A 22,115-nucleotide genomic window follows, 5' to 3' on the forward strand; every position below is an offset into this window, starting at 1 on the left:
GCATTATCATAGTCTACGGATAGATATGATAGGGCCTGAGGGTTCTCTCCCTATCTGTCCCCAGTCATAGTCACTGGTTGGCTGTACTCAAGGGAAGAATGACGCTAATGTTTCTATGGTGTGTTTCAGCAACTTGGAAGCATATACAGTATACTGGCTGCAATCTTGAATGTTGGCAACATTGAATTTTCTTCTGTGGCATCTGAACACCAGATTGACAAGAGCCACATTTCTAATCATACAGCCCTGGAGAACTGTAAGTTTTATTATCTTCTATTCAAAACTGAAATCTTTCAAAGTCTTATGACATACCATAAGTATCACATAAGGATCATTTCAAGCAATTGTGCTAACCTAGAATCCTTAAAAGAATACTCAGATTTAATGTGTGTAAAATTAAAATTTAAAAGTCCACTACTTAAAACATCTTCACGCTTCTAAATTAACTGATTACTGTAGAAAATGTTTCTAAAGACTAGGCTTTTATGACTATTTTGGGAGCTATTTACATTTTGATATAAAAGCACAGATAGTATAGTTAAAATTCAGTAAACTGATCTGAAAAAGAATTATGTTATTGTCTTATAGATTTAACATCTATATCATTTTACAAGTAATAAAGACCTGTATGTTTTCATACTAGATGGATTTTACACTCATTCATCCTGGGTTGATTAATTTTGCAATCATTTTTACACAAGAGAAGCATGTCATAGTATTTGCTTCAAATCAAGTTTTCCTTAATAGTAGAGTTTGATAAATTATTTCCAGTAATTTAAGGTTTTCCATTAATATCTGCAACAGCACAGCTTTTTTCTATTTAGTATTACCTAGTATGCCGTGTTATCTTATTTTTAATATTGGCACACACTTTCATAATTCCATATTTGCTGTTTCATTAATAATAATAAATGGAGAATCAGTCCTGGTCCAGAGGCTCACATCTCTTTTTTATTTTATTTTTATTTTTATTTTTTGGAGACAGAGTCTCACTCTATCATCCAGGCTGGAGTGCAGTGACATGATCTTGGCTCACTACAAGCTCCACCTCCCAGGTTCATGCCATTCTCCTGCCTCAGCTTCCCAAGTAGCTGGGACTACAGGCACCTGCCACCATGCCTGGCTAATTTTTGTATTTATAGTAGAGACGGGGTTTCACCGTGTTAGCCAGGATGGTCTTGATCTCCTGACATCGTGATCCGCCCACCTCGGCCTCCCAAAGTGCTGGGATTACAGGCATGAGCCACCATGCCCAGCCCAAAGGCTCACACCTCTAATCCCAGTACTTTGGGACGCCGAAGCTGGTGGATCACCTGAGGTCAGGAGTTTGAGACCAGCTTGGCCAACATGGTGAAACCCTGTCTCTACTAAAAATACAAAAATTAACCTAGTGTGGTGGCGCATGCCTGTAGTCTCAGCTACTTGAGGAGGCTGAGGCAGGAGAATCGCTTGAACCCAGGAGGCAGAGGTTGCAGTGAGCTGAGATTGTGCCACTGCACTCCAGCCTCGATGACGGAGCAAGACTCTGTCTCAAAACACAAACACACACACGCACACACACACAGACACACACACACAAAATAGAGAATCATAATACAAATTTTAATTTATATACTTTTTCCTGATTTATGCTCAGGAACAGAATGAGATGGGATAGTTTTAGGGGGCTAAGTGCCAAATTATCCTGGTCTGGACCTGTCCCCAACATCCCTATAAATGCTATCCCACTGTGTCTCTGGAGCCAGTGTGGGAATACAGTAGCACAAGTGTATGGAGTTGGCTTGTAGTGACTGGCATGTGCCTGGAAACCTCAAGGAAACATGTTCTAATTTTCCATATATAAAAAATTTAATTGGCATGTATGATATTAACTTATCAGAAGTAGAAGGAATAACCCTACAACTCCATTGATAAGTTGTAAATCTTACATCTGATCATGTTCATAAGAGCTAGCAGCAGCCAGTGGAATGAGTTGCAATAGAGATAGGTTGTAGGTAAGAGTATACCTAGAAACAACCATACTAAAAAATGATTTTGATGATTGAGAACCTATTTCTGCATAAGAGAAGACAGTCATATAGGTTACAAAACGTTGATATTAATATGAATATCATTGAAATTAATTAACGTACTTTCTGGAATAACCACTCATGGAAAGTTAAAACTTTATTAATTTATATTAAAATGCTTTAATGAAAAGTTATAAGGAATTATGTCCAAACCAAGGCTGCATTTCCATATGGTTTTACAAAAGCGTTGTTTCAATTAAGCATCGGTTCTGACCATTTTGTCCCATAAATATCTCTCAAGTCTGACCACTTCTCTTTATCATCATTGTCGCCATTCTCATGAAAAACAACATCACCTCTCACCTGAACAAGTGACCTCCCATTTGTTCATATCACATAAAAAATTGAGTTTTTCCAGGTCATCCTCCACGATTATTTCAGAAACCACATAACCCATGTATCAGTGGGCTCTCTCAATCTCCCCCTTTCCCTCTCCGTCTTCACCTCCACCTCCCTCTCCCCCTCCCTCTCCTTCTGCTCCTCCTCCTCCTTCTCCTTTTCTCTTCCTGCTTAAATTTCTTGATTGGCTTCCCATTCTTGCTGGATAAAGATCATCAAGACTAGTGCTTTGTTTAGAAAGTATTGTACTTAGCAATATATCCCCAGGTAAAATGCCTAGCATGTAGTAGACAATAAATCTATGTCAAATAAATAAACAATGTAGGAACAGAAATAGACACACAGATCAGTGGGAGACACTGTTCAGAAACAGATCCAAAGTATATTACCAAAAATAGCCTTACAAATCACTAGGGAATCAGTATTGTAGAGAACTGGCTAACCATTTTGGGGAGGAGGAATTTGAATCATTCTCATATACTGTATACCAGAATGGATTCCAAACATACACACATTTAAATGCAAAAAAAATCGTAAAAGAGACTGGAATTGATTTATATAATTTTGAGGGGAGACAGGACTTGAAGAAGTTTATGTGTAGAAAATCAAAAGCACAAATGATTTTCTTTAAAAAATGGATATTTGACTACATAAAAATTAAAACTTTTATACTGAAAAAAAGACATAAATAAAATTGCAGTACAAATGAAACTGAGGGAAAATATTTACAACATATATATCAAAGCATTTCTTTAAGCTATGAAGAGTCTCATATAAATTGATCAGTAAAAGATGAACATATCAATGAAAATATTGCAATTTCCAAACTAAGAAACACAAATTACCAATAAAAATATGAAAGAAGAAAGTATTCAGCTTCACTAGGAATCAATTACAAATAAATAGAAAACATTTTCTCCTATCAAATTGGCTATTTTAGAAAAATGATAGTCCCTGATGTCCAGGAAATTGAATTGAAATTATTGGTGTTTTATTTGGCTGAGAGGAGTGTAATTTGTTCAGACTTTTTGAAGAGCAGTTAAATAGTATATATCAAAAAACTTTCTTGATCCCAGGAGTTCGAGGCCAGCCTGGGCAACATGGTGAAACACTACATCTACCAGATAATAATAATAATTAGCCAGGTAGGTTGTCATGCGCCTGTGGTCCCAGCTGCATGGGAGGCTGAGGTAGGAGGATCTCTTGAGTCCAGGAGGTGATGCTGCAGTGAGCCGTAATTGTGCTGTAGCACACCAGCTTGGATGACAGAGTGAGAATATGTCTCAAAAAAAAAAAACTTTTACATATTTACATATTTTGAAAAATTGCTGCCCTATGCTAAGAAAATAGTACAAAATATGAACACAGATTTGTGCTTAAAATATTTATGATGGCATTTTTTTTTTTTTTTTTTGAGATGGAGTCTCACTCTGTCTCCCAGATTGGAGTGCAGTGGCACAATCTCTCCTCACTGCAATCTCTGCCTTCTGGCTTGAAGCGATTCTCCCGCTTCAGCCTCCCGAGTAGCTGGGACTACAGGTCTGTGCCACCATGCCTGGCTAATTTTTGTATTTTTTTAGTAGAGATGGGATTTCACCATATTAGCCTGGCTGGTCTCAAACTCCTGACCTCAGGTAATTCACCCACTTTGGCCTCCCAAAGTGCTGGGATTACAGGCGTGAGCTACTGCGGCTGGCCTATACTGGCATTTTTTACAATTTTGAACATAGGGAAACAATTTAAACATCCGCCAATTTAAAAATTATTGCTATATTATTGTATTTGTCAGGATATTATGTGCAAATTAAAGCATATTTACAAAAAATATTGAACAAAATGGGAAATGCATAAGATGTTATATGAGATAAAATGTTTGTACAGACTAATGGTAGTAAATATGCCTGGAAGGAAAGAAATGCAGAATGTTAACTTAGAAGGTAAAATTTCTGCAATGAGCCTATAGTACTTCCACGATATGAAAAAATATAGGATTTAACAATCTTAGCACACAACCAAGAAACATCTTGTCACAAGTACTAAAAGTTAAATTTAAAATGTTCAAAATATTTTAAAAGAAGAACAACAGATTTGAAAAATTAGCCAATCTGTCATGTAATAATTTTGGTTAAAGATGTTTATTATATTCAAAAATGAGTTTTGTTCACTGAGTTAAAGTGTTATTAATTTTAAATTCCCCATGAAATGTAATCAACATTAAATGCCAAATAAATGTTTGTTCAAGCATCCAGTTTTAATATAATTTAGTAATTGAAGTATGAAACTAAAAAGTAGGATGATATGTACATGAATGTCAAGTATAAGTACATGAATGTCAAGGTAAGTTTATGCTCTTTCTGTTGTGTATTGCAGAAGATACTTGAAATACATTTATTGAGGTATACCCCTGAAGTCTATGTAACCTTCCAATTAATTTCTACATTTTGAAAATGTGTATGTAATAATGATATCCAAATTATGCCAAAGCTATTCATTATATTTTAAAATTATTTAGCATAATTTAGTGAAAGTATGTTTGACATCACATAAACAACCACTTGCTTGTGCAGCTGTATTCCTCTGCCAGCCAGTGTGATTTGGGTTGTGTTGTAACATGCAGTAGCCTAAGTTTAACCAGCTGAGAAAAGTTGAGAAAAGTGATCAAGAAGAGACATAGGACTCATGTTGAATAGTATCGTATTTTTACGTTACATAATTTCCACACATTTAATTCACGTCATTTGAAGAAGGCAGATTAAGACATTTTCATTTTGGGGGAGTGACCTCATTGCCATAATTTCTTCTACAATGCATCTGTTTGTTTTTCAGGTGCTTCTTTGCTTTGTATTCAGGCAGATGAGCTACAAGAAGCTCTCACCTCCCACTGTGTGGTCACTAGAGGAGAAACAATTATACGACCCAATACTGTAGAAAAAGCTACCGATGTCAGGGATGCCATGGCTAAAACCTTATATGGACGTCTCTTTAGTTGGATAGTCAACTGCATTAACAGTTTGTTGAAGCATGACTCATCACCAAGGTAAAAATTTTTACAGAAACATTTTTTCCCAAATGTCAGGTGATGTAAATCTATTTTCTAATTGATTGTTTTGTATAGATCTCTTTCAAGATGTTTCTACAATTGATATAATTAAATTATCAAAATTATAATTTAGTAGATAAGCTTCACTTCCTAGTAGTTCCACCTCATAATGCCACTTAACTATAACACTTTTAAACTGCTGCAACATAAAACCTGTAGCAACATAAATAACACAATAAAAAGTGAATTTTTAAAATGTGATATCTTACTATCAACTAATAGGTTTTTTAAATTAGAAGTTGTACCATGAAGCATATACCATTTTATGCTTGTATAAAATGTCAGCTCAGCAGTTCTTTGTTTTTATTTTGGGGGTTTAAATTAAACCTTAAAGATAAAGGAAAACTTCATTTTCACATTTTAACTCTCACTGTAATGCCATTACAGCCTCACTGTAACTCCAATGAAATCTGGTTCAGAAATGCACTAGATAAACGTAGGTAATAGTAAATGGCAGAGCCATGATGTAAGCATTGTTATCTGACTGTAAGTCTAGATCATTCCTTCTTCAAGATAATTACAGCCACCATTGATTGAGTGCTCTCTATAGGCAGGGCTTATACATGGACACAAGTCCTTACATCTAAAGCTTTGTTCTGTGATAAATGCCATTTTGCATGTGGAAAAGCAAGATGGATGCCTACCATAAGATCACCTCATTCACACTTGCTTACTAAGCATAAAAGACCATTTATACACATTTCAAGTATGCAATTCATTATTTTTTTCACTAAAATACATGCCACACCATAATACTATGTATAGTCAAACTGTCTAACAGCTTATCCATTATTTCTCCATGTTCTTAACTTTGTGTCTCTCAAAATTGCTTCTGTACCTCCTGGGTACTGTCTATACCATTTTCCCATTATGAAGTAATGGTCAAAATGGTTGTATGTTCTGGTACGGTCATCTATATTATGTCAAGCATTCATATGAAAATGGAACAAATTCAGGGATTTTTTTTATCTGTATATTCCAGAAAATGTAGGCAAGATATTTAGAGATTTGGCCTCATTTTGTTAATTATCATCTGCATGTTTGGCAGTAAATGGTACCTACCCACAAAGGGGATCTACTATATCCACTGTAGCCTGTGTACTAAATGTACATATACTAAATATAGTAAATGGCAACTTTACTTTCCATTCACTAATGAAAACCATCCAACTCTTAGATTTTAAAAATTTTTACAGAAAGTTTAAAAACTAAAGGGAGACCGTTTGAAATAATGTAGTTCAACTTTGTTAAGTTGTACACTAAGTTTTTAAACAGCGTATGTTGTATGCTGGGCTTTGCCACTAACTCGTTATGGGACACTGGGCAACTTACTGCATTTGTCTGGGTCTTTCCCTCCTCAACTGTTAAATAAGGGCATTGAGCCTGGCGCGGTGGCTCATGCCTCTAATCCCAGCACTTTGGGAGGCCGAGGCGGGCAGATCACAAGGTCAGGAGATCGAGACCATCCTGGCTAACATGGTGAAACCCCAATACAAAAAAAAAATTAGCGGGGCATTGTGGCGGGTGCCGGTAATCCCAACTACCCCAGAGGCTGAGGCAGGAGAATCGCTTGAACCCGGGAGGCAGAGCTTATAGTGAGCCAAGATCGCGCCATTGCACTCCAGCCTGGGCGACAGAATGAGACTCTGTCTCAAAAAAAAAAAAAAACAAGGCCTTGAATGACAAGTCAGTGGTCTTAGTTGTTGGGTGTATCTTGGAGCCTTTTAAGAATGTCTTGAAAACTGCCTATTTCCTTCACTTAAAAATAAAAACTGGATATATTTCTATATCCCCATGAAAATATTGCACACTTATGATTCCAGTCCTCTTGAAAGCCATTAACAGACCCTGCTTTAAGAATCTCTAAACTGGATTATTTGTAAGGTCCCTCCTGGCTCTAACACTTTTTTATGCAGTGAGTTAAATATTTATCTCTGTGGGATCCTGTGGGGCAAAGAGATTGTAAAAGGATAATAATCTTTACTAAACCAGCATAAGTTTTAACTAGACATCTTGCCTCATAAAATAATACAGAATTATTATTCAAAATAAGAACTTTCAGATATACTCAGATAGCTTTCCTTTTGTCCATCCCAGCACATATTTAAAGTATTCTGCAGCCTGGATTTTGAATTCTGTTGCTTCCTCCAAATGTAGGGCGGATCCTTCAGCTCACAGTGTGCAGTTGCTGACTGTCATTTCCAAATCACTCCTTTACATAATACTAAGTGTAACCCTGGAATACCTAAATGATGAACACAACGAGAAGCTTTTGTACTTTCTTTTAAAAATTCACATCAACATAACTCTGCAATGTATATATTTCTTTGGGGAGGAGTAAACCTTTTAACCAATAGTAAAAAAAAAAAAAAAGTATTTGAAATACTTAATTGTAAAATAGAATCTAATTGTATTTTAAAGTATTTAAATGTAAAAATAATCCCTATGTATTTGTATCTTTCTCCAGGTTGCCATTTGTTCTATATTAAAAAATTATGAGCAAATGATCCAAAAACAATAACAATTCTTTAAAATAATTAAGATCTTTTTAGTAAGATTTTCAAAATTGTTCTCCTAAAATGAAAAACTATACTTTTTAACAGAATTTTTGCTTTTCTGGGACAGTTTTTATTGAATATGTTTTTGCCGTGTTCTAATTGCTACTCAGGTTGTTCTTGTAATTCCTGACTCACTCAAGCCTGTGACTTTGTTCTTAGGAGAAGAAAAAGTTTCTTTTGTTTCAGTATATAACAGTATCAGAGTAGTTTCTATAGTTCAAGGAAAATACTGTTCCATTTTCATATAAAAATCAATATCTGCCATTATCTTTATGTGCTATGGAGAGAAACTATTTCAGTTAAGAAAGTTTCACTCTAAGTGTATGTTCTTATAGTAGTTTCTTAGCTCAATCACAAATGGTAACTCTAAGATTCCCTGTTTTACATTACCTCGTCAGGAAATAACTCAAAATAATGCCTCTTTAATTCTTCTAGTGGGAATGGTGATGAGCTGAGCATTGGCATTCTTGATATATTTGGCTTTGAAAATTTCAAAAAAAATTCCTTCGAGCAGCTGTGCATTAACATTGCAAATGAACAAATTCAGTATTATTATAATCAACATGTGTTTGCATGGGAACAGGTAAGTCTAAGTACTTACTATAAAGATGCATGCATGTGTGTATTATAAGCAGACTTGTACAAATGAAGCAGGACCTTAACCATAGACTTAAAGCCTTAAACATTTTAGAAAGACAAAGAAAAGATTTTGTTATCTCCACGTCCATAGTAAAAACAAATAAAAACAAAAAAACTGGCGTGAATTTAGTGTGACTTCATATGTGATGTTAAATGTCCTCCATTGATAATCGGTACACTCTTCTCCAAAACTTACAATTCTGAGCCTTTGTAAACAAAGAAATTTCCTTTGAAAATTTAAGTAAACAGATATGTCCAACAGTTTTTCTTTCTGTAGACTACATAAGCTGAAATTCTGTTTAAAATTTCAATATCCATCTAAAAGCCATTAAACTTCAGAATTCCAGTAGCTAGGCAACAGAACATAAGAAAATAGGTTTGATGCAAATGCCATGAAATGATAATTTTGTACAGGGTACAATGTGTAATTTATGAATCAGCTTCAAAAAAATATTCCTCCGTAGAGAAAAATCAGACTTACTTAAATCACATTTGATGAACTGTAATACTAAGAATATTTTAATTATTTTATTAAGTCTAAAAGAGTCGTATTTAATATCATCCAGTATGTCATTTGTCTCCTTCAAATAATATTATATTGTTTTGCATTTAAATTAGAGGTACATGAACTTCATTTTATTCAAAATATTTAGGCTTCTTAAGAATTTATTTTGGAATTACATTTTGAAAACTGTGGTCACAAAATAAAACATTGCGATTTTGACATTTCTTAAGCCAAAAGAAGACATAAATTTAAGACCATATCTAGTTGTTCAGCTCTCTTTCATCTATCCCAGAATGTTCCATCAGATATTAATTCCCTCTCCCTGTCTCCCTCTTCTTGTCTCCTTCTCTACTCCTCTCCATCGGTGCCCTCCCATAGCCTAGATATGTGAAGAAATCTCTTTAAAATCTTAAAAGCAAACAGAATAAAAAACAAAACCCTTTTACACTCTGCTTATCTCTGTAGCATGGTCCTCTCTCTTCCCCTCACAGCCAAGCTCCTTGAAAGCATGTTCAGCACTCACTGCATTGCGTTTCTTCCTTCCCCATCTGGTACACTGAGGCGTATCTGGCTCTGACCTCCCAACTCCCCTGGAATAGCCCTTCCTCATCTCATCAGTCATTAGTTCATTTTTGTCTTTCTCACTAGGCTGTAAACTCCTTTAGGTCATATATTGTGTCTTAATTCTTTTTGTCGTTTTAGAGGCTGACGTGTAGCAAGTGCTCAATGAGTATTAATTAAACTAATGTTGCCCTGCTTTAATGCTTCACAATACTCACAGCATCCATTTGAGCCAGAGAACAAAACAAGTACAAAATTTTTGGTTTGAACTTTTTGATATGATCTATCAGAACTGCCAGCTTTATGGGACCAGGTGCATCCCCATGCATTGCTCATCTGATGAGTTACTGACTTGCATTGGAAGACCTCTGTTGTTCTTTTGGTGGTTGGGTAGACTCTGGTTTTAGCCTTAACCAAGGTACAGATATTTCAATAATTATTGCTTTTCACTTTTTATAAAATGTTACAGTTTACAATTGCTTTTTTTTTTTTTTTTTGGATACTGAGTCTTATTCTGTCACCCAGGCTGGAGTGCAGTGGGGCAGTATCAGCTGACTGCAGCCTCCACCTCCTGGGCTCAAGCAATCCTCCTGCCTCAGCCTCCCAAGTAGCTGGGACCACAGTCATGCACCACCACACCTGGCTAATTTTTGCATTTTTTTCATGGAGACGGGATTTCACTGTTTTGGCCAGAGTGGTCTTGAACTCCTGAGCTCAAACAATCTGTCTGTCTCAGCCTCCCAAAGTTTTGGGATTACAGGTGTGAGCCACCACGCCTGGCCTACAAGTTGCTTTGATTGCTAGCCTTGAATTTCATTCATGATCCCAATGCTCTTAATTCTTTTGTCTATGGGCTTGTTAAACAATTATTCTATAAAGCCCTTTAAGATATTCTTGAGAGGATTTCAAAATAAAACAAACTCAAAATTTCCCCCAACAAAATAAAAAAATTCAACTAGAATCCAGGATTATACAAACCACTTTGAGGAATTAAAACAATTTCCAGTATTTTCAGGTGACTTCCTGGAGTAACTAGCTAGGAATTTCTGCTTCGTAATTTTATGAAGTAGACATTGGCAGTTGAGTATGATCAGATTGATGAATGTGTTATCCAGAAGATACAGAATTAGTCAATTACTCTCTTGATTTTAACACGTGAGTGTACTTGTTTTTTCTTTCTAACACCCAGGTGAAGGCTGAAAATGTAACTGAGAAAAGCTAACTAACTGTATGTATTAACTATCACAGACACAGAGCACACTTACACTAATTTCTGTAAATGAGAAACTGCTATTAAATCTTGAATTAAAGTCATGGTCTACATTTTTTGGTAGAATATAATCACAGATTTGACCTAACTGAGAGCTCCTTGGTTTAATAGAGCCATTATTGCCTATCAGAAAGAAATAGTGTTCTCACTTTCATGAGATGTACGAATGATCTGGCCAGATCTCAGCACAAGCCTTGGGCAGCACCTTTACAGGTGAAGCACTTCTGTTCTTACTTAAACCAATAAACATTATTTTTATTGACAGTTCTACAACACTAGAACATAAGTAACAGTCTGCTGAAAGTGTTTTCCTATTTAGTCCAATTTCAGTGTATTCGTAATAGAGAGTGGGACACTCCAGCAAAGCTATTTACAAAGGTATTTTGAATATCATTTTCACGTTGCCTTCCATTAGAAAAAGATCAATAAACTACAATTAAATATTTTTAGTGAAAGAATTTATAATGGTGACCTAATCTATAGCATGCAGAGTAGATAGTTTTATGTTTCTTGGAGTTGTTTCCAACTGTTTGTATTACTTTTGAAACATTTTCCTAATTCCAGGAATTTCTATTATCCACTCACTGGCAGCTATACCTCCTTTCTCTTCATAACCTACTTTCCTATGGACAGTTACTATATGCCTCAGAATCTCTTAATAACCACCTGGAGCATCCAATTTGCATCCCTTTATTTTCCTTATAGATATTTAGAATGTTAAGAGAGCTTGTGTATAGAAGCATTATTTTTCTATGTGTAAAATATGTAGCTCCTAAACTTTTTCTGGAGTTTGATATTTCATAGTATTTGAAGCTTTTACAGTTTCCCAGTACTAGAAGAATAATTTTATGTATATTTATTTTAATAAAATCTAAAGATACTATTTGTATCTGAAAACAATAGTTTGAAAATTAGATGGTAATCTATGTTCCCATCCTGCAAATAGAAGATGATCAGCCAAGAAGTAGAGCTGTAATTATTTTTAAATTTAAGACTCAAACTCTTCTAAATGAGTTGCAGCTGAAAAGTATATAATTTACTCTCGATTGTGTCAATTCCATGAATATAGTATTCATATTTCAGCCTTTGCTATTACATTCGTACACCATTATTGTGTCATACATTGTCAACTTCCATTTTCTGAGAGGCTTTTAGTTTGCATCTCAAATGGCAGTTATCCCATTTCCAAGAAGGAAAGCATGTTTCTCACAATAGCCTTCACACTGAATTTCCATGATAAATACAAAGCCAAGATTTCGGTTTTGTTTGTTTTCTGGTTTTCTTCATGGGAAAGGGAGCTCAACAGTAATCAAACTGTGATGTAAGGACTGAAGTTCTCTGGAATCATCTACCTCATATTAGAATCCCGCATGAGAAATGTACATACCTTATCAAAAGTATTCTCATGCTGCTGCTATAGTGGTGGTTTTTGCCCTTTGTCTTCATTTTGCACTGTGGTATCATCATTGTGATATAGAACATACAAAAGAAATGATCCCTGCTCCCTAGAAGTTTACACTTCAAATCAAGGAGAGCACACACAAAGGACTGGTCAATCCTGGGCATGACTTTGAATTGGAACAAATGCCATTGCTCTTAAGGGCCAGTGAGCACCTAAAACATGTGTATGACGCTACAGAGTATTGTTCTAGAATCCTGAAGATTCACTCCGCTTATTTATATGTGCCTATTTGTATTTTGGATAAGCTTTCTTCACCCATTAGAGCAGCACATCTGACTATTAACTGAACTAAAGTTTGTTTTTAAAATGAGCTATTACTATTTATTTCTGTAGAAGGATGAGCTTTTACAGGCATCATTTAGAAATGCACCCGTGGGTTTAGAACTGAATGTCAGAAGTCGTTTTAGAAGCAGGAAACTATTTACAGCGCATAGTGGAAACAGTAACTGCAGTTATGGCTCTGACTTCTCTTGCAGAAAGTAATGTGTATGACTGTCATCTCCAGCTGTTCACATCCTAAAGTTTACAGTGTTTGAGATTTTAAATGTGGGCTCCAACCCATAATTTGTGGCAATTACAAAGAATAAAAATTCACTTAATATAAAATACCTACATTTTCAAAACTTTTTACATTATAAAGTAAAAATAACCAGTCATCTGATTTTTAAAAATGTGTGGACAATTAAAAACAAACCCTTTTCAGGGTCTTCCCATTGTTTTGCTCAAAAGTGTGAAGTCTAAGTCCAACTTTCTTGCCTGTTAAGTCATATGTGTGTAAATTGTAACATTTGTCCCATTTTAGCTCTCCAAGTAATAAGCATTTCCTTTAAACGTCAAAGCAGCCAAATACATTTGAGAAGCCTTTAATACAACAAATCTTCCTTTTTAAGTGCTTGACCAAGTGTTAGGTTATTGTCTGAGACCACATTTAAATATTCCTTAAAAGTTTCACACACTGAAGATGGCAGCTGATGTCCACGTGGTTGGGTGTTTGGAGGTGTGTCGGGGCCCTGGCAGCAACTCTGGCCTGTGGACCTGTTGCTCTTCTTTCCCTCTGGCTTCACAGACTGCCTCTCCGGCTCTGTGTTCCTCATCCCTGCTAAGCAGCTGCGTAGCACACTTAGTCTGTTTCTCTTTCATTGGTGAAGCTTGGTCGACACCCTTAATGTGATGTGGGGATTTGTGGTACTTATTTTGATAATTTAATGATATTCTTAAAAGTTTTTTTTTTTTTTTCCTTTTCTGAGTTGGGGTCTTGCCCTGCCGCCCAAACTGGAGTGCAGTGGCACAATCAAGACTCACTGTAGTATCGAACTCCTGAGTTCAAGTCATCCTCCTACCTTGGCCTCCTGAGTAGTTGGGGCTACTGGCGTGTACCACCATGCCTGGCTAAATTTTTAGAATTTTTGATAAAAAGTAATTCTCAGTGAAATACATAGTTCGAAGCCTAGATCCATATGATAGTATTGTCATTTTCTACATGTGAGATTAGAGCATACTGTTGACAAACCAAAATACAATTTTTTGGTAAAGATTTAAACATGACAGTAATGGAAAAATAGTTTAAGGTGAAAGAGATCCTAATATATAGAACACTGTATTTCTGAATTTCTAATCCGAATGCCTCCTTATTCTAAGCTGATACCTATTAATACAATATAAATCTGTAAAATCCTTTACATCTCTTAAATGGTTTTGAGAAACAGGTATCATATACAAAAAGTGACTAAATTGGAATTTTCATCTTAGCATGCATTAGTATATATTTTTCTGAATAAGGAAGCTGCTAAGGGAGAAATATTCTAAAACTCATCTCTTCAAATTTTAATAAAATATATGTAAAATAAAGCATGAATATTTTATTAGGAATTTCCAAAATACTTTCTCATTAGGTTATTTGTCAAATTCTGAATTAATGACTTGTGTCATCTCAAGTTAATGATGGCCAGCATTCTCTGCGACTTGCTATTAACATTAACATAAAAACTAACAGGGTCATCAATATCAGCTTTGAATAGAAAATGCAGGAAGAAATAGATTTCAAATCATAAATCTTATTTTATAATGAGTTCACATTTTTACAGGACATATATTATCACCATTTTTTGGAATTTAAAAAAATAGTTATTTCATTAAAGTGTTATTAAAAATATGTGTATATAGAAAAAGAGAATGAAAAATCAAACATGATGATGTGTTAACAATTACGGAATAACCACCATGTAAAGGGTACGCAGGAGTTCTTTGTACTATTCTTGAAATTTGCTGTAAGTTTTAAATTATTTCAAAATGAAAAGTGGCAAAAGTTTTTTTTTCCACTGTAATAAACATAAAACATACTCAGTTCATCCTGAGTTCTGGTAGCACCCTTATAGAAATCTTAGATTTTCAACCTTTAAAATCTTTCTGTTTGATAAAGGAGGATTTTTGTCAATGGTTAGAATAAGCAGCTTCTTCTCAATGGTTTCTCTCTACCATGGACAATGTTTTCATGAATAGGCACACTCATTTGAGCAGTGGTGAGTAGGAGTTCTTTTACTAAAATACAGACTTCAGGGACTACATGTGTCTATGTAGCTTCTTTCCTGTTGCAAACATTCTGTCCACAGTCTTAACCACATTTATTCATTGAGTTTCATAACATATCCAAGCAGTTGTGCATTCTGAAATATTAGAACTAGAAGAAACCTAAATAGATTATCTATATTTCATTGATTAAAATGACTCCTTCTCTTCAGCTGTGATTTGCCCAAGGTTATAGGACAGTGAAATGAAACCAGGACCAAAGTAAGGGGCTTCTGACAGCTATCCATGGTTTTTCTCATGAACAAATAAGTAAGCAAGGACCAGGGATCTGGTAATCTCCTGTGCAGAAGAAAAAGGTGCTCTTTCCTTCTTTTCTTTCTTTCTAAATAGATAAGAGCACCCTTTTCTTCTGCATAGAAGATTACTTTACTGGAATAATCTATTAGATTACTAATTATTAGATTATTATTAAATCACAAATTATTAATTATTTAATTATTAGATTATTCATATTGGATCAGAAAGAAGGAAAGAAAAGAAGCATAGGTCAGTCTTAACATGAAAAGCCAAGGAGAATCAACATAAGGCAGGATAGAAGAAGGTAGGAAATCCCAGGGAGCACTGAGGCTGGCAGCAGAGGCCAGCAAGGGTTATGACAGCTGGAGACCCCTCACAGGAAGGAACTAGAACTACAAGGTGGAATAACTGGAAAGGAGAATACAGCCACAAGCAAAGAAATCTCAGACATGATTTTAGGGTTGGAATGGAAAGGCAGAGAGCATCTTTGCCACGCCCTAAAGAACAGAAACTCAACCGGGCACACTGGCTCACACTTGTAATCCCAGCACTTCGGGAGGCTGAGGAGGGTGGATCACCTGAGGTCAGGAGTTCGAGACCAGCCTGGCCAACATGGCGACACCTCATCTCTACTAAAAATACAAAAATTGGCCAGGCATGGTGGTGGGTGTCTAGAATCCCAGCTACTCAGGAGGCTGAGGCAGCAGAATCACTTGAATCTGGGGGCCGGAGGTTGCAGTGAGCTGAGATCGGGTCCACTTCACTCCAGCCTGGGTGAAAGAGCAAAACTCCATCTCAAAAGAAAAGAAAAGAAAAGAAACTCTATCTTTCTGATCTTTAAATTCTACCTTCTGCAGCCCCACCTACCCCTAACCACACACAGAGTAGGCACTCCTCGAACATTTCTGGAATTTGAGTATATCACATCCTCTGCAGTGATCTGTACAAAGACAGCATCACAAACCCCAGGTGAATTACCAGTGCCATCTCATGATATGAATCTCATTCTTCCTCCCGTGACCTAAAATGGGTAGGACCATAAAAAAGTGGACTAAACTTATAAAAATAAAAGAGATACTGATTTATGACTTGAAAACAAGAAATACAGGAGAATATTGAGGGTCATATATACCAGCTATTAACATTTCCCATTCTGGAATATCTACAACTGCGGAGCAGTGTCAAATGATGAACTTGTCTACTGGAGAAGGCTATGACATTGTTCCCCAGGTGTAAGTTCTGCGAAATAACTAAGTGTTCCCTGTCACTGCATGTGCTAGCCTTTTATAAAAGAAAGATGTCACGAGCCAAAGTACTCAAATCACTTCAATTGGTGACTTTGGAAGAATCTTTTTAAAACTTTGGGCTTACATAAAACTTTCAGAAGGTAGTAGAAAGTGTTCTCCTATAGTAAAATGATGAGGTGGTGTGTCGGGGGAGTGGGGAGAAGACTATTCCAGAACCATCTATTGTTTACATGAGGATGTAGTCAGCCTACTTAGGCAGTGTTCATCTACTGCTATCTGGATTGGTGCTAAGAAATAAAAACACACTAAGTACAGATTGGCTGGGCATGGTGGCTCGTGCCTGTAATGTCAGCACTTTGGGAGGCCAAGGTCTGCAGAATCACTTGAGGCCAGGAGTTTGAGACCAGCCTGGCCAATGTGGTGAAACTCCATCTCTACTAAAAATACAAAAATTAATGGGGCATGGCAGCATGTGCCTGTACCCAGCTACTCAGGAGGCTGAGGCATGAGAATTGCTTGAACCCAGGAGGCAAAGTTTGCAGTAAGTGGAATTCGTGCCACTGCACTCTGGCCTGGGCCATGGAGCAAGACTCCATCTCAAAAAAAAAAAAAAAAAAAAGACCCACAGAGTAAGTACAGGTTGATTGGTCTGGTGTGTACTAATGTTGGTGATGAGACTACATAAAAAAATAAAATTATTGTTGATTCTTAAAGATTTAGGTAGTACATGGAAGGGCAATAAATATTCATTTCTGAGTGCTAAAGTTATTTGTGAACTAGAAATATAGGTTATTCTATATTTTAAATTATCCCAGACCTGGGTAATTTCAGAACTTCAACTAAGGAAACAGAAAGATTTGAAATAGTTCACTGTTGCAGGAAGTCAGGGACCTCGAATGGAGGGACTGGCTGGAGCCACGGCAGAGGAACATAAATTGTGAAGATTTCACGGACATTTACCAGTTCCCAAATAATACTTGCATAATTTCTTATGCCTGTCTTACTTTAATCTCTTAATCCTGTTATCTTCATAAGCTAAAGATGCATGTCACCTCAGGACCACTGTGATCCTTGTGTTAACTATACAAATTGATTGTAAAATGTGTGTTTGAACAATATTAAATCAGTGCACCTTGAAAAAGAACAGAGTAACAGCGATTTTAGGGAACAAAGGAAGACAACCATAAGGTCTGACTGCCTGCAGGGTCAGACAAAAAGAGCCGTATTTTTCTTCTTGTAGAGAGCCTATAAACGGACGTGCGAGTAGGGAAGATATCGCTAAAAAGATATCTTTTCCTAGCAAGGATTAATACTCTGGGAAAGGAATTCATTCCTAGGGGGAGGTCTATAAATGGCTGCTCTGGGAATGTCTGTCCTATGTGGTTGAGATAAGGACTGAGATATGCCCTGGTCTCTTAGAGTACCCTCAGGCTTACTAGGGTGGGGAAAAACCCCGCCCTGATAAATTTGAGGTCAGACTGGTTCTCTGCTCTCGAATGCTGTTTTCTGCTGTTTAAGATGTTTATCAAGACAATACGTGCCCCACTGAACATAGACCCTTATCACTAATTCTGCTTTTGCCCTTTGCCTTGTGATCTTTGTTGGATGCCGATCAGGAGTTTCTGATTTTGCCCTTGTCCTGTTTCCTCAGAAGCATGTTACTTTGTTCTCCTTTTTGCCTTCTGAAGCGTGTGATCTTTGTGACTTAATCCCTGTTCTTGCACCCCCTCCCCTTTTGAAATCCTTAATAAAACTTGCTGGCTTTAAGGCTCAGGTGGGCATCCTGATATGTTCACAGTCCTACTGATATGTGATGTCACCCCCGACAGCCCAGCTGTAAAATTCCTCTCTTTGTACTCTTTCTCTTTATTTCTCAGCCAGCCAACACTTATGGAAAATAGAAAGAACCTATGTTGAAATACTGGGGGCAGGTTCCCCCGATAGTTCACCATTATTCAAGTCCATCTTCCCAACGAATGGTACCTCATTTAGGTCTTCCAACTGCATTTTTTATTATTAGAGATCTGACTTCTAACAATGTTCTAGAATTCTGTTTAAAGTCAAATTCTAAGGAATACTTGAAGACTGTAGCTTGTCATATCTCAAGAACCTGCTGATAAGATTATGTTATGATAATAATATCATCATCATGGTGACAGAAGGAAAAATTTTCAAGCTTGGGGCTTACATTTTTCTTCAAAATTACTCATATTATTGAAAGGCGAGAGATATCTTACTTTGTGTGCCACAGAGAGGCAATGCAAGAGCAATAGAAGCAGTGTGAGCAAGCTGACAAGGAAGGGGTCTAGGCCTCCAGGCAAGGGCTGCAGAAACCATAGCTGATGTTGTGACTGCCCTTGTCAAGTCAGTCCACTGAGATCAACACTAAAGAGGATGATTTCCCCAGGAAAGTCACTCAAATGCCAGCTTCATGAATGGATTCCTGTAGAATGTAGTCACAGGACCAAGAGGACACACAGAAGCAAATGGGAAAGAGACCAGGGAGCAAACATCAACCTGACACCAAGGATGTTTTCAAGAAAGTCCAGGAGACTTTCCCTTCATTGAACTCTGTCTGATTGCTAGCTTTACAAATCTTCAGCAACATCACAACAACTGATGCTGTAAGGAAGCCTCTGAGTCCAAAACATGTCATGTTTCTTATTATCTAGTTTCAAAACAATAATACTCCTAATAATGGTTGACAGACATTAAGTATGTAGTATGTGCTAAGCATGTATCTACTTTATTTCTCCCAAAATCTATCCTCTTAAGTAAATACATAATCAAAGAAATGCAAATACAACAATAGGCTACCATTTCCCCCATCAAAAATAGATGTGAAAATATATATATTTTGAGACAGAGTTTCACTCTTGTTGCCCAGGCTGGAGTGCAATGAATGGCATGATCTCAGCTCACTGCAACCTCCAACTCCTGGGTTCAAGTGATTCTCTTGCCTCAGCCTCCCAAGTAGCTGGGATTACAGGTATGAACCACTACATCCAGCTAATTTTGTATTTTTAGTAGAGATGGAGTTTCTCCATGTTGGTCAGGCTGGTCTTGAACTCCTGAGCTCAGGTGATCTGCCCGCCTCAGCCTCCCAAAGGATTAAAAATATTTCAATGAAAATATTCATTGCTTGTGAGGATGCAGCAAGTTAGAAGTGTTTATGATTACAGTGCAGTTTCTGCAAGCTTTCAAAAAATCAATCTACAGCCGGGAGCAGTGGCTCATGCCTGTCATCCCAGCACTTTGGGAGGCCAAGGTTGGGGTGCAGTGGGGGATTCATTTGAGGTCAGGAGTTTGAGACCAGCCTGGCCAACATAGCAAAACCCGACTCTACTAAAAATACAAAAATTAGTCAGGCGTGGTAGTGCACGCTTGTAATCCCAGCTACTCTAGAGGCCGAGGCAGGAGAATCACTTGAACCTAGGAGGCAGAGGTTGCAGTGAGCTGAGATCATGCTGCCACACACCAGCCTGGGCAACAGACTGTCTTTAAAAAAAAAAAATCAATCTACAAACACGTTTCAGAAGCCTGTAAAATGTTCATACCATGTGATCATCTACTCAGCTTTAAGATGTAATAGAAAATACAGAAAAGCCTGATGCACAAAAGAGGTACCCCAGAGCATGGTAGAGTGCATGGAGAGTGACCAGTTAAGGAAGGGAAATTGCTGAATTAGGAAAATGAAGGAAGGTCTCTCTGAGGAGGTGAGACCCAAATGATGAAAGTGAACCTTCATTGTATTACTCATCTGTGCTGAGTAATCTGTACTTAAATTTGCACCTGATTTATAAGCCTTGTGGACGCTTTTAGCCTCTCTCAGCCCATGGTGACCACCCTTCCATGCTGCTGTGCAAGTCTGAGGGCTCAATGTAGTCATCTTGAATCTCTCCTGGAATGGCCCTTTGGCCCTAAATATTTAAGTTTGTTGTTTAGGCCGTAGCTGGAGAGGTGCACCTTTTATGGGCTTTCCTGCCATTGTGCTGCTTCATGACTCAGACTCAAAATTCAATGAAAAACAAGGGAGAGGCTGGGCACAGTGTCTTATGCCTGTAATCCCAGCACTTTGGGAGCCTGAGGCAGATGGATCACTTGAGGTCAGGAGTTCAAGACCAGCCTGGCCAATATGGTGAAACCCCGTCTCTACTAAAAATAAAAGAATTAGCTGGACATGGTGGCAGATGCCTGTAATCCCAGCTACTCGGGAGGCTGAGGCAGGTAGAATTACTTGAACCCAGGAGGTGGAAGTTGCAGTGAGCTAAGATAGTGCCACTGCATTCCAGCCTACGTGACAGAGCAAGACTCTGTCTCAAAAAAATAAGAAGAAGAAGAAGAAAAACAAGGGACAACTTTACCCAGGTGTGGGATTTCCTAAGATTTCCTAACATCTAAATCTTCTGATTTTCCTGAAGAAAATAGATATATAATCACCTATTTTCAAAAGGGAACTCAGACAGTCTGAAGAGAGTAGGAATTGTATTGACTAAACACTTCAGCTTTAACACAGTTAATAACTCTGCTCACCTTCTGCTTTAAATGTATATTTGTTTGTTTGTTTGTTTTTTGTTTTTTGTTTTCTGAGACGAAGTCTCACTCTGTAGCCCAGGCTGGAGTGCAGTGGCGCGATCTCAGCTCACTGCAACCTCCGCCTCCCGGGTTCACGCCATTCTCCTGCCTCAGCCTCCTGAGTAGCTGGGGCTCCAGGCACCCGCCACCACACCTGGCTAATGTTTTGTATTTTTAGTAGAGACAGGGTTTCCATGTGTTAGCCAGGATGGTCTCGATCTCCTGACTTCATGATCCGCCCACCTAAGCCTCCCAAAGTGCTGGGATTACAGGCATGAGCCACCGTGCTGGTCCCTAAATATATTTTTAATGTACAGGGCAGAGCAGAGGACTTTCTGAAGAAATAGGAGCTTTGTTTCTCCACATATGCTTGAAAACAACTAAGCATTTTGTGATCATAACTGCTATATAATACATAATTATTTTAGGCATTATAATGTTGCTAAAAGTATTTTATAAATTCTGAGTAATAGCGTTTTTTTCTGCCTTGGTTTGCCTGAAGTTCCTAATACTAACAAGTGTCTTGAAGGGGAGCCCATTGTTTTCCACGCCACTCATCTCTGCTCTGTGTGACCCGCCACAGAAACAATCAGTGGATTTTGACACAGGCAAATAGAAATGACAAATGCATTAGTTTAGACCTTAACCTCGTGTACTTTCTATATAAAACAGACAAAAGTTGTTTTGAACTTTGCAGTTGCCATTTAAACTATAATATGCTGTGAGCATGATGTGTCTAACAGTAAAATAATTCTAGGTCTACTCACTTCTCCCAAGGTTACCTTCAAATACAAAAGCTGTGAAACTTCAAGTCATCATTTTCATTTTCATATACTGGATAAGCTAAATGCCTTTTAGGTTCTCCACCTTTTAGACCATCTATTCTTCTCATTTTTGTGAATTAGATTTCACTTTATTTAAAAATATACATTTATTTTTCCTGGTGACACCTTTGAAATGAAATTTC

At 37.2% G+C, this 22,115-nt stretch overlaps 1 protein-coding gene across 1 annotated transcript in view; it reads left to right on the top strand.

Moving 5' to 3' along the window:
- MYO3A (myosin IIIA) overlaps positions 1-22,115 on the top strand; it is a 259,578-nt gene that overhangs the window by 171,635 nt on the left and 65,828 nt on the right. The window contains exons 18-20 of the mRNA XM_012002014.1: positions 130-256; positions 5,235-5,445; positions 8,502-8,649. Of these exons, the coding sequence (XP_011857404.1) occupies positions 130-256; positions 5,235-5,445; positions 8,502-8,649 (486 nt within the window). The remainder of the gene's footprint in view (positions 1-129; positions 257-5,234; positions 5,446-8,501; positions 8,650-22,115) is intronic.

Source organism: Mandrillus leucophaeus, unplaced genomic scaffold (assembly GCF_000951045.1).
Source record: "Mandrillus leucophaeus isolate KB7577 unplaced genomic scaffold, Mleu.le_1.0 Scaffold673, whole genome shotgun sequence".
Classification (NCBI taxonomy): Eukaryota; Metazoa; Chordata; class Mammalia; order Primates; family Cercopithecidae; genus Mandrillus; species Mandrillus leucophaeus.